The following is a 13,605-nucleotide window of genomic DNA, read 5'->3' on the forward strand; positions in this document are numbered from 1 at the left end:
AATTGAGCCCATAGTTCATATAAATCTATCTTTTTTCTTTCCTTGGGAAAATCCCATTTTCACATCACCTTCACATAAGCCTTTTTTTTTTCCAATTCCATGATGAGCTATCCCCTACCTGCAGCCATTATTTCTGCCAAACACCTGCTTGTTCAAGAAATTATCTCTTGGGCTTCTAGCAAATCACGTATGTCCTACCATAGGCTTATTCTTAAGAACTAAAGACCTATCTTCTTTTAAAACTCTCTGTCTAAAAATGGAAGAAAGACCTTAGATATGTAGGTCCAAGAATTGTACCACTACCTCTAAGATTCCTTGTTAGCAACACAAGTGACAACAACATAGGTTTGATCTAGTCAGACCTAAATCTGGGCTGGAACTATCTTGTTTCAGGAGAGGGGAGGCACCTGCTAGTCCAACAAGAGGTTTCAGTCTAGTGTCTGCCTCTCCCTCTCTCTTCCTGTCTCTTTCTCTACTCCTCCCCCCCTTCTCCTCCTTCATTTCTCCCTCTCCCGTCTCTTTCTCTCCCTCTCCACCTTTCCTTCCCCCATCCCTTTCCTTTCTCTTTCTCTATTCCTCCCACCCTCTCTCTCCCTCTCTTCCTTCATTTCCCCCTCTCCCTCTTGCTTCTCTGTTTCTTTCTCTCCTCCCTTTCCTTCTCCTTCCTTCTCTCTTCTCTCCCTCTCTCTCATGCTCTTTCCATCTCCCTCACCCTGCCTCTCCTTCCCTCCTCCTTTTTCCTCTTCCTCTCCTTGCCCTCCATCCATCTCCCCCTCTCTCCCACTTCCCTGACCTCCCTTCAAGCATACATATACATTTATATTTCATCAGCGTGAGTATTCCTTCCACTGAGCAGATCATACCTCCTCCTTTTTCAGAAGACAAACCTGTGTTCCCATCTCTGAACCGCTCCTCCGACCTCTCCCAGCTTTTATTTTTTGTTTTGTTTTGGTTGGTTTTTGTTGTTGTTTTGGGTTTTTTTTTTGTTTTCTGTTTTTTATTTGTTTTTTGGCTTGCTTCCAAGCCACAATCAGGCATGGAATTAGACTTTATATATGACTCCTTTACATACATTTATGCAAACACACACACACACACACACACACACACGCACGCACACAGCTACTATATATGAATATAACTGAACAGGCTAGACCAATACCACTAAATATGAGTGATATATTAGGAAAAAAAAAGAAAAATCTGTGCAGTTTCTGAGAATACATTTTAGATGTATGGCTATTTAAGGGAGTAAAGCCATTTCTACTTTTTTTTTAGAAAAGTAATTAAGCTTTTTTCATCAAGATGGTCTTAATTATAGGCAAAATAGATCAGCTAATTATGCTTGAACTGCCCTCCCCTTCTTTATATAAAAATCGTTCACTTTATAACATGAACCAAAAAATGTTAGTATTTTGCCAACCTATGTTTGGCCTCTTTCCTGTGTATCTTTTTAAATTTATGAATGACAAAGTATTGAGGGTGATTTTTAATGTGTGACTTTGGGAAGTAATATTATTACTTTATCATCATACTTTATCATGTTTAATCTTATTAATATGTACATATTGTGGCCCAGAAAATATCTACCAAAATGAATTTTACTCTACTTTAAGGAAGAAAAGGTGTGAGCAAGGTGAGACCAGAGCACATTATTTATTTAGATTTTTTAAAAAGCCAGCCTCTAATTTGACATGGTTTCATTCTAGTCTATCTAGAAAGTGTTCTGACACAATTAGAGAATTTGCTTAAAGAAAAAAAACTCAAAAGTGAAGATTGATAGTCCCTTTTTCAGATTTGGAAGAGTTCACAATAAAATCAGTGACATAGTATTACTTAATATTTTTAATAAATGATTTGGAAGAAAGAGTACCCAATAAAATTAGCCAGTTAGCAGGTGACACTAGAATGCTTCATTTCCAGAACCTTCATTTTCTAAATCAGAAAACTGAGGCCTAATGATGTTAAGTGGCTTTCCTTGTGTTATACCCGTAGCCAACAGCAGAATCTCTTCAACGGTGTTATTAAACCAGAACCCCAGTGTCCTGATTCCCTGTATTGCTCTTCCCACTACACTGTTCAGCTGCTCTCCTAAACTCATCCATCTGAACCTTGAATGAGGCAGTTGTAGAAGAAATAATAGGAAGCACTCTATGAGAACCAGTGTGGTGTAGTAGCCGGAGTCAACCATGGAGCCTAAGCTGAAGTTCCACCTCTGACATCTATACTGGCCATTTAATCCTGGGGAAGACACTTAAACTCTCAGCGCTCTAGACAGCTCTCAAGATCTCTGAGTTTCAGAGAAGATACCAACTCACTTTAGTAAAGTTTCCCCTGGGAGTTCCTTATGCCAGTGAAATCACACCCATCCCTGTCAGTATAATTGTAGTATATGTAAAACTCATCTCCCCAAGAAGTGCTAGGTATAGGAAGGTTTGAATAAATACATAGATGATCAACCCATAACAACTTGTGGGTAGATTTTTTTAAAGTAATACAAATACATTCATTTAGTAACTATAGTGTGTTGAGGTATTCATTGTTCAACTAAAGTTAATAGTCCCTCTTAGCTCAGTAAATGGAATAATCAGTGCAAAGCATGTTACAGTCTTTAAAGTGCTATGCAAATGTCAGTTACTATTATTATTAATAGGCATGTTTACTTTTAGTCATTTTCATTTTTAAGCTCAGAATTTAGATTTTCATCTGCACGTCCACAAACTACATCTGCCAAAAACTACAGATTGTAGTTGGATGAACATTTGTTTCATTTGAGCCATAACATAGCCATCTATATATATATATAAAATGTACAAAATGCATGTGCATTTGAAGTGTGTGTGTGTGTGTGTGTATGTGAGAGAGAGAGAGACAGAGAGAGAGAGAGAGGAGAGTTGAGTTGTGATCATATGTCTCAGATTTCTTTTTGAAAGGAAAGGTGTCTCTCGGCTAAAACTTTGGAAGTAACTAGCCAATTGATTCCATATAGGTGTTGGACGGCAGGTGCCACAGAAGCCTCCTAGAGGCTCTCCTCGAGGCCCACCCCAGTTAGTGCTTCCCCCACCCCCACCCTACCCTCCTCCAGACACAGATATTGTGGATTCTCCAGGGTTTCACAGTGAAGCAGATGGGACAGAATCCTCAGAACTGGGACCCAAACGTAGGTGTTTTATTTAAACTCTGTCTTTACTGTTCATTTCTCTGATGAACTTCTAATGGTTGAGTTTCCAGACTTCCCATTCTGCTCTTCGGACATATATGTTTTTCCTTTCCAGTCTCTCTCCTGAAATGAACAATGCAATATGTTGGGTTTTTAACATGGAATGTGCTATGGATGAAATACTGGAGCATGCAGAGACATATTTAATTTGTGTGTGGTTAGAATTAAAGCCAGAGTGATACTTTTGTGGCCAAGGACAGTCAGTAAGGATATCATGTTTTTCTCATTAGAGATGTCTTTAAAACTTCCTTACTGATAGCACAGCCCATTAAATGAAAATGTTGTTTTGTTGGATTTGGAGGCTAAGCATGGCAACCAGATAACTTATAGGGTTTTTACTAATTCACATTATTAACAGCACAATAGATAATAGGTAGTCTACCCTTTTTAGAGTTATCGAATAGCTGGCTGCCAGACTTTGAATGAAAGACCTGCATTTGATATAACAACATTAACACTACAGGAAACTTGCATCTTTTGATGCAAGGATATTATAATTTTATTTGGACATAAAACCATCTATCATACCATCTCTATTTTCTTTGACTTAGAGATTTAAAAGAATATACTATGTCAGTGGACAGCTTGCACCTTCAAGGTATTCTTAAATTCCCAGTCTTTCTAGTGTCAACAGCATTCCTGGTGAAGGAGGAAACTAAGGCATACCAGTTAGCCCATACTTATTGCCAAAATGAATGCCAAGATGATTCCATCCATCGATACCCAATAAGTTGAAATTCGGCTTTCTGATTGCCATCACTAATATGCCATGGTTTAATAAGTACCATAAGGTAGTCTAGTCTGAAGTCAAGGGATAGTTATATGGAAAAATTGCATCATTGCCCAGGTCAAGCACCTGCTTGCCTTTGTCTCTTTCAAGTGTGAGTCAACATGTGGTGATATTATGTTCTAAAGCTAAACCATCTTAGGAAACGTAAGTAAGAATAGGCCCTTGCAGCATTCTCCCCTGTCACTTTAACTCAATCTTCATTAACTCTCTATTGAAAAAAGTATATTCCACTTGACTGCAGTTGGAATGCAGCTAACCCAGAGTTGTTGTTTCAGTTATTTCAGTTGTGCCCAACTCTTTGTGACCTCATTTGCGGTTTTTCTTGGCAAAGATACTGGAGTGGTTTGTCATTTCCTTCTCGAATTCATTTTACAAGTGAGGAATTGAGGCAAATAGGGTTGAGTGACTTACCCAGGGTGACACAGCTACTAAGTGTCTGAGGCCAGATTTGAACTCGGGACCAGCTGACTCCAGGCCTGGCACTCTATCCATTGCACAACCTAGCTTCTGTTGCAGTAAAAAAGTAGGATTCACATCCCCTCTCTGCTATTATACTTGGCCTCTGCCAAGTCCTTAATGTCTCTAGGCTTCAGTTTCCTTATCTGAAAGAATAAAAGGATTGGATTAAATGATCTCTAAGATTCCTCCCAGCTCTAGATCCTTTGGTTCTATGATGTTCCCAAAGTCACATAGTTATTAAAGAGGCAGATCCATGAATGGGACCCAGATCCTTTGATAATTCAATGAGACAGTCAATATTTACCTAGAAAATATGGTAAATTGAAGTTCCCTTCATCATTATTCATAAATTATTATTTTCAGTCCTTACAACAGTTTTCTTTCTTTTATTTCTGAGAAGGAAAATGCTTGCTGACATTGTGATGTGTTAGATGTCAGATATGGAGGTATAGGCTGCCAGGGTTTGGGAAGTGTACCCTGAAAGAGACCTCCATTCTTTAGGGAAAGTGTAAGATATATTCCCAGAAAACTTCTGTAACTTCTTGAGCCTCTGTAGTGTCAGGGAGACAGAACATCTTCTTCAACTTGATTAGAATTTAAAGAAAGTGAATTTCTGAGTCACAGCCAGGGCTGGGGAACAAAAGAAAGAAGGAGCCTCCGTTTCTTTACATCTAATGGTTTAATTTCCCCTTCCATAATGGCTCTTTTTGGCCCTTTCTTTGTGCTTCATTTCATTTGTGTACCTTCTAAAAGTGAAATCTTCTCAAAGATGTTATGGTCTCCTTATGGTCCACAATTGCATCTTATTTCATCTTGTATCCCTCAGTGCCTAGCACGGTGCTTTGTTCTTGAGAGCTCAGTATGTTTTGAATGAATCATTGAGAGAGTCATAAATTAAATCTTCCTCTTCCTTCTTCTTTTCCTCTCGGTTCCACTCCCCCACCTATCTAGAAATCATGAAACTTAATGGGTTAAAACCTGAATCTTTCTTTTCCATTACTAGCACACAGTTTTGCCGCGCTGTCTACAGATCATTAAAAACAATGATCCTATGTCCCTGACTGAACTAAATGCCTTAGTGATACAGGCCTGGGGGTAAGGGGGTAGGGTCGGGGCGGGCGTGGGGGGAGATAAGACAAAATGAACCCATTGTTTCCCCTTTGGTTTTTTTTTCTCTCTGATATTTAACTACAGGAAGGGCATACCCTCACCCATTTCAAGGGACCTTACAATCCATTGATGCCACAGAAAAGTTCAGATTAGGTAGTTTATGTTTCTCTCCTGGTCCTTCTTGGGCAATGGCCTCTTTGATGTCACCTAGTCTTTTGGTGACTAGATATTCCTGGCTCCCTGACTACAGATATTCTTGGACCAGTTTTCAGCAGCTCCACCTGTCAAGTTCCATGGAGCTCACTTGAATCTTCTCTTATTTATGACATGAATAAGTATTCCTAGCAAAAGTTTTCAGAGGTAACTTTTTTCTTTCACATACACTGTAGTATTTGGTCAACAACAACAACAACAACAGTGTTCTGCAAAGATTGCTGAAAACGAACACAACTAGACAACCCTAAAGTAAAGACACTGTACTTGCCCTCTTGCACCCCAATCTCAGTCTTAAAAATAAGACTTAAGCAGAAGAAAGTAAGCTTATTGATACAGTTGTAACCCATTCACCCACCTTCATCCATTTTCCATTACTCCTTCCCTTTTGAATCACTCTTACTCTGAGCCTTCCTTCCTCGTCTACTTTAATGTCTCTGCTATCCTTGTCTGAAGCCCTCCAGACGGCTTTCCTCTCATACTTCCTCACACAAACTCAGATTCGGGAGAGATCGAAGAAACCTTATAGTCCTGTACCTGAACAGTAATCTCCTCTACACCAACCCTGAACTATGATCATTCAGCCTTTGACTGAGAATGTAACATCTCCCAAGTTAGTCCATTTCCCTTTGGGTAGTTTTCATTTTTCTTCCATCACGAGAAAATTTTCCCCTGCAGCTTCTGCCAATCTTGCTGTTGCCTTTTGGAACCAAGAAGTCTCATTCTTCTTCCAGATGACTGTCCTTCAGAGACTTGATGCCCACCCTCATGTCTCCTTTAAGTCTTCTCTTATCCCAGCTAACCATTAACATCTCCAGTTCCTAGATTCTTGTGTGATGTGATCTCTACTTCCCTCCCTTGTCCTGGATGCTTTCTTCTGGAGGAACTCCCAAATGTTAGTGTCCTTCCTACCAGTCATCATTCTGACTCATTTCCATCAAGCTGGGCTCTTGCTAGGCCCAACGTCTTTGGCTTGACCATAATTACAGCTTTCTGTGTAAATGTAGCTTTTTGCTCCCCAAGTTAAAGCTTTAAGCTGTGGTTGAAGTTTTCCACCAGGTCACCATTAGTAGATTTACTTCAACTCAAAAAGAGTTGGGAAAGCATTCTTTCCTGGTCAGTAGTGGGCAATATAGCTATGTTTAAAAAAGGAATACTCTCTGTAGTCAAAAGTGCCAGGTTATTAGATAGAGTGACTCCCCTGTCCAAGTCTTTAAAGGGGAGTGCTGAGTAGAAGGAGTCCTATGCTTTCAATTCCCTTATGTCATACCCTGGACTGAGACCATAATCTAACTTTGGTCTATTCTATGCTTAAGGTTCCCCATCTGTAAAATGGGGATAATACTTATACTGCCAGACTCAAAACATTGATATGTAAATAGCAGTTTCAGAACCTTAGAAGTGTGATAGATATATGTTGTGCTTGTTATAGTTATTACTATTAAGTTCTTACCAAAAAGCTCTATAGCACATACCCTTCAATTTGCCATATGCTTTGCTCTAATACCAAGATTGTGAAACATTTTTTTGTGCCATCATATTGGGCATTAAAAATTCACTTCAATTCTATTGGATAAATGGATAAAGCTGTAGTTCATATGTTTTATATATATTTATTTATTCATATATATATATATACACATATGTGTGTATACATATATATGGATATTATTTGAGATCTCATTTTCATTTTTTAAAATGACAAGAATTGGCCCCAACCCTTACTCTGTAGCTGCTTCTCATCTGTGATTGCCAATTTTTAATTTGGAGAATGTAAGACATGCTGAGATCAAGTGAAAATAGAGAAAAGAAGGCAATGGCAAACATTGACAATTATCTAGCTAAACTCAAATACCTGACAGTCCAATAGGAATCCAAGCACAGAAATATAAGAGAATACCAGATATTCGCAATACACCACCACTTCAAAACTGTGTTCCCATATGCCCTAGTAGATTGTTAAGGATGCTGCTCCAGGAGGGGATTTGGAGATACTGACTAACCTTCCCATTCAGCAGCCCTGTGGATCTTTCAAGCAATTGGCTACTGAGATGAAATGTTAGATTGAACATTAGTTCAAGAGAGAGTAAATTTTATTCAGAAAGTATGTTAAGGACCAAATATGTGCTAGGCACTAAAAATACCAAAACAAAAACAAAACAGTCCTTGCTCTCAAGAATCTTGCATTCCCTTAGAAAGTGGTATTTTGTGAATACCAACAAACACATGGACTTGTAAAAGAATTTGGAAATAAATAAAAACATACAAATCTATCAGTCATTGAGAATATATTTCTTAATAATAACCCTTAAAATGCAAGCATACAAAGATTTGTGCAAATAGAATAGAATTAAATTACAAATGAATACTTCTCATGGGCATAATTGAGCATATTTATAAACAAGATGATTCGGCCTTCCCATTCTAAATCCATCAGGCAATAGGTGGGGAAAGGGAAAGACCTTCCATCTAGATATGTGTCTGCCCACTAAAAAAGAGAGTAGTCATATGATTTTTCCCTACAACTATCAATAACTACTTCTGACCTAGTCAGGTCACATAATAGCTACTATTTTTCTTTATAGACTTTTTCTTCACTTTCACCAGAGAGTTAAAGGCAAAAACTATGCCTTCTGCATTTCAAACCCTGGGTCAGATTTTATGGTTTTTAGGAGCACTGCCCTTTTTTTAAAGGATAGGTCAGTTTTGAATCAAGGTGGTCTTATTCTATCAGCAACAGAAAGTCACCTCCCCAGCCCAATCACATAAATAATTGATTATCCCATTTCTAAAAGCTATTGTATAAAGGGAAGTTGATAGAGTTGGGAGGTGAGAGTGACCATTATTACACCCCCATCCCTAACATCTAGAAGGTAGTCAGGTCAACAGAGAAGAACCAAACTAATTGGATTCTAACCACAGCATCTCTTTCTTCTAGATCCCTTGACCTTTGCTATTTTGTCTAGAGAAGTTCTTGGTAGTAATTAGCCCAGTACTATTCAAAAGCAGTAAGAACTAGTTCCATATTAATTGGAGAAAAAATGAATATCCGTGAGAGAGATCCTGTTCTTGGGCCTGGCTAGAAGTTGGAAGGAGAAAAGCTGTCATCTGGGTCCTTAGTTTGGCTGACCATTACCCCCTTTGGTGTATGATGATGGAACGCATGACTGCCTCCTTGAAATTGAGCTCATACTACAGAAAGATCTTACTTTTTAAAGCTACTGAAGGGAAGGCTGAGAGAGGTGTATGCTGCAGGAGCAAAGGTCTGTTTTCAGCTGTTGCTTTGTGTCCATTAAGACTCATTCCTTCCTCCACAATCCATGACATCACCTTCTTCCCGGCAGCTCCAGTCAAATAAGACAGCTGTCTTATTAGGCAGCCCCAAGCTTGACTGGAAGAATACTTTATTACACACAAATTGAGAGAAGTAATTCTGCCACATCACTTCTGAAACTTATGTGGAGCAGAAGTCGTTTGTGAATAGGGCTTTTAGGGATGGATCTGAGCTCTCCTAGAGTGGATAGTAAGAGTCCATTTTCTTGGGACAACGGAACAATTGTTTTGCCTATTTGTTCTTGAATCTTTTTATTCTCATTAAATGAGCTTTCCCATTAACTTTTAGACATCTCGTCACATAGCTCTGTGTTGTGTGTGTACACGTCTAAAACAATGCATTTGTGCTTTTGGGTTTTTTTCTTAACTTTCTAATCAATGGCCAATGATTTGATCTGTACTGAACTTTTAAAGTGCTTTATCCACCCTGTTTGCATTGGGCCTGTTTGAGTCACATGATTTGCAGTGCTGCTAATGAATGAACTGTTAACAAGCGATCTATTACTTATCCCAATTAAAAGAGTTTGAGGATTTTAGGGTCATTGCACATGGAGTTTAAATTACAGTCCCTTAAAATGGTTTGAAGTAGAACAAATTAAACTTTCAGTTGCTACCTTTTCCTTGTGTTTTCTGTCCTGTTGGATTTATCCATGATATCTTTTAGACGTCATTGGATCATAGATTTAGGGCTAGAAGGGACCTTAGAGACCACCTAATCTAGCCCCCACTTTCTTTTACACATGAGAAAGTTGAGGTCCAGAGAGATGAGGTTAATTACCTAAGGTCACCCAGGCAGTAAATCAGCAGAGCTAGAATTTGAATCCAAGTCCATTTACTCCAATTCCAGACCCTTCCACTGCACCACCTGCCTTCATTTATTATTAAAGTATGAGTGTAGGGGGAGGGGAGGAGGTTGGCTCACCTCCATTCCTAAATGATACAACTAGATAAAAGCACCATCTGTGAACATCACCATGCTATTTCTTCCTTTGTATTTTAGTTCATGGGCCTGGGTTTCCTTCTAAAGACCTTTGTGGAGATTGGAATGAAAGAAAGGAAGCTTGAATTCCAGAAGAGTGTAAAATTATTAATTTGTTTTATTATGTTAATATGCATATAACATATACTATAGTAATATTTTATATTGTAAAGAATATGATATTGTTTTATCATTATATTATTAGGAAGAATCTAGGTTTTCAGAGCCATAACCAAAGTTGAGGCAGTGGGCTATGGTAGAAGAGATCCCTGAATTTGGTTGTCAAGACAACCTGAGTAATACTGTCTCTGCCCCTAATGTGCTGTGTAACCTCCAGTAAATCAATTCTGTTCTCCAGGCCCCAGGCTCCTCCCATGTACAATTAGAAGGTTAAACTAGGTTACACTAAAATCTCTTTCAGTTTTATAATTGTATAATCTATGATGATATCACATAAACCTGTAGAGTAAAAGATAATAACATTTTTCTTTTGATACTATGCCTTTCTTGGGAATGAGTTTCTGCCATGACTTTAAAAGTTGGGTGGGGGGGAGTGAATAGCCCACTTACTTTATTACAACAAAATAGCTGATTCTAAAAGTGGGTTGAAATGTAATTTTAAAAAAAAGATTCTTTTTTTAATGGAAAAACCCTTCACCTGCTGTGGATTTAGGAAAGCATAGAGGCCAGCTCAGGTGAGCACCCTTCCCTATCAAGTGTGTGTTTGCCTCTGAAATTCCCACTGGCAAGAATGTGAGCCACACAGCTGCTCTCCCTGCTATGGGAATAGGCACTGAATCCATGAAAACAGGAAAAGGATAATGAACAAACTGCCCTTTCACGGAAAATTAGAGGAAATCGTTGACTGTGGGAGCAGCCTGATAGGAGTCCTGTTCCTGCTCAGAAACAGATCAGAGAAAAGGGTAACCTCCTTTTTCCTGTGTGATACCCACTGAACCAACTCCATCCATATAGATGAAAGTACTTCAGGGTTAAGTGGAAAGTAGGGACTAAAGGAACGTGTTAATTTAGGATCATGGGATAAAAGTAGTATAGATGTGGTAGACTGAGGGACTTTCTTGGAGTCAGGAAGACTAGGGTTCAAGATCTGTGTGACTAGGAATAAGTCATTTAACTTCTTGGGGCCCATAGGAAACTCCCTAAGACTATAATAAGTTATGCTATAGTTGACAGTTTGCATTGGTGACTGGGGTATCCACACTGAGAGTTCCTACCCAGATGAAATCATAGGTCCAGAGCCCTCCTAAAAAGAGAAACCACAAATGGATCGTGGTTATCAGTATGCTTAACTTGTAAGTTAAGAAAGTAAAGTATTCTTCTTTTATATTTACTAAGTCTGCTCAAAATCTTATGCTATGTCTAGTCTTAAGCTCTGTAACTTAAGAGGGATGTGGACAACTTACAGAAACCAGTCAGAAGAGAGTCACAAAAATTAATAGGAAAGGAGAAAGGAAGTGAGATTATTTAGCTGAAGGGCAAATTAATAATTGTCTTGTGGGTTATCATAGAAAGAATTATGACTTGCCATCTTCACTGAACACAGAACAAGAGGAAATGGACTTTGACTGAAACACAAAAGAAATTAAAATTAGGTGAGAAAAGAATGTCTTGACATTGAAGCTTTTAAGACATTCTTCTGCCTAGGGTGACTTAAGTCTGTGGGGAAGTTTTAGCCTGAACATAGATGGATGAATGAGATGACTGAAAATGTTAGAATTTTTAGAGCCAAGGACACCACCATGCCTTTATTTTTACAAGTGAGGAAACTTAGTTCCAGAGAGTTTGTGACTTCTCCAAGGTCGAGTCTCAAAAACTGCTCAGGTAGTGGAAAGAGCACCGGTACCTCAGTTCAAATCCGGCCACAGACCAAACACTTGACGCTTACTAGGTGTGCGACCCTGGGCAAGTCACTCAACCCCAGTTGCCTAAAAAAACAAAACAAAACAAAACTGCTCAGACCTGCCACTTAGTTTATGATGATTTGGCTTGTAAAAGCTAAAACCTTGATAAAAGTTAGTTATATTTTAAATGGTTACAGAGAAGAAGTCATGCTTTTGAAGCAATTGTCTCTTGTCCACATGAGTCTTCCAGACTTATTTGTATAGAGATTTTTATGAACTAATGGCTGAAAGGCCCCATATTCTCTTAATCTCCCAACCCCTGTTCTTATCTGTTCAGGTGTATATTCTATTAGTTACCACTTTTTGATAGGCAAATCAGGCATCCTAATTAATATAAAAATTAAAATTATTTTTATTTGTTTTTTAAGTCCCACCTTTTCAGTGTGTACCTGTGGTTTTGGCAGTATAGGAATTCCAAGGGTGGAAACTCCCCCGCACCACTGAGCACACTTGCTACTTGTCTGTAGCTTGTGGTCTTAGAGAGTTACCTACAGCATTGGGAGTTGGGGGTGGGGAAGTAAATGGCCTAATGAATTGTCAATGGTCACACAATTTGTATGTGTCAGAAGCAAGACCTGAACTCAGATCTTCCTGGCTCCAAGGCCAACCTCTTATTAGTAGATAACAATACTGCCTCACTTTTAAAATTGAGGTTCTAAAAATTCATTTGCAATTGAAGTGTATTCTTAAATCAATCCATTGTTCACCATATACAGATGGCATACTTTGTACCCAGTCCAGTGTTATCATGATCAAATATGCTTGACACCTGCCTTAGCCACTGATCTTGACCATTTTAGCAGAGCTTTCAAGAATGCAATAGACTATGAAAACAGACTACCCGTTCTGCCCTGGAAGGGGCAGTCCATCTATACAGGGTTTGAAGTCCATTAGCAAGAATTATGGCAGAAACTTTTCCTGACTTTCCACTCTGTATTTCCATTGGACAAAAGGTAGTTTTTCCTCTCTCTGGTAACTGGGTAGTGTCAGTTTTCATGGGCATTATAGAATTTGGTGAGTGATTTGGCTTGACTGAAATAGGATTCCATGAGCAGTGCTAAAATCCCCAAAGCTCCAAAATCAGTCTCGATGGTAGACCTTTTATTTTGTCATAGTGTCGGCTTTACATATTTTCCCATTTATTTTCCCCCTACAGTTTATTGTTGTGCATCATTCCCTACACATGGCAAGCGCTTCTGACAGACTTTGCCTCTTCCTAAGACCTTCATACCTCTGGTATTTCCTGGTGCCTCTCCTACCCTCCAGCTCTCCGGCTGTACCTCTCCACTTGTAGGACTGACATTTTGACTTCCTCTCCTCTCAATATGTATATCACCCTACAGTCACGTGGGTTGATTTTGCTAAAATTTCTCTGCCTTTGTTAGGAAGTAAACTTACTTTTATATGTGAATTCTTTATTATTGTAGACTGACTTCTCTTTGAAATTCTCCTTTTATTAGCCTATGAATATGTTCCTGTGAAAACGTGTGATTGGTTTGGTTCATTGTTCATTTCATTATAGACTTGATCATGTTTTTATTATGTGCTACTCTCACTTCAAGAATTTATTTAAACATAT

General features: G+C 38.7%; 1 protein-coding gene across 8 annotated transcripts in view; it reads left to right on the plus strand.

Moving 5' to 3' along the window:
* COBL (cordon-bleu WH2 repeat protein) overlaps positions 1 to 13,605 on the plus strand; it is a 345,422-nt gene that overhangs the window by 240,258 nt on the left and 91,559 nt on the right. For 6 of the 8 annotated variants that reach the window (XM_027837120.1, XM_027837126.1, XM_027837119.1 and 3 more), the window contains one exon: positions 2,990 to 3,160. The exons of the other annotated variants lie outside the window; for them this stretch is intronic. In XM_027837120.1, the coding sequence (XP_027692921.1) occupies positions 2,990 to 3,160 (171 nt within the window). The remainder of the gene's footprint in view (positions 1 to 2,989; positions 3,161 to 13,605) is intronic. 8 annotated transcript variants of the gene reach the window in all.

This window comes from Vombatus ursinus, unplaced genomic scaffold (assembly GCF_900497805.2).
Source record: "Vombatus ursinus unplaced genomic scaffold, bare-nosed wombat genome assembly UNPS02014820.1, whole genome shotgun sequence".
Lineage (NCBI taxonomy): Eukaryota > Metazoa > Chordata > Mammalia > Diprotodontia > Vombatidae > Vombatus > Vombatus ursinus.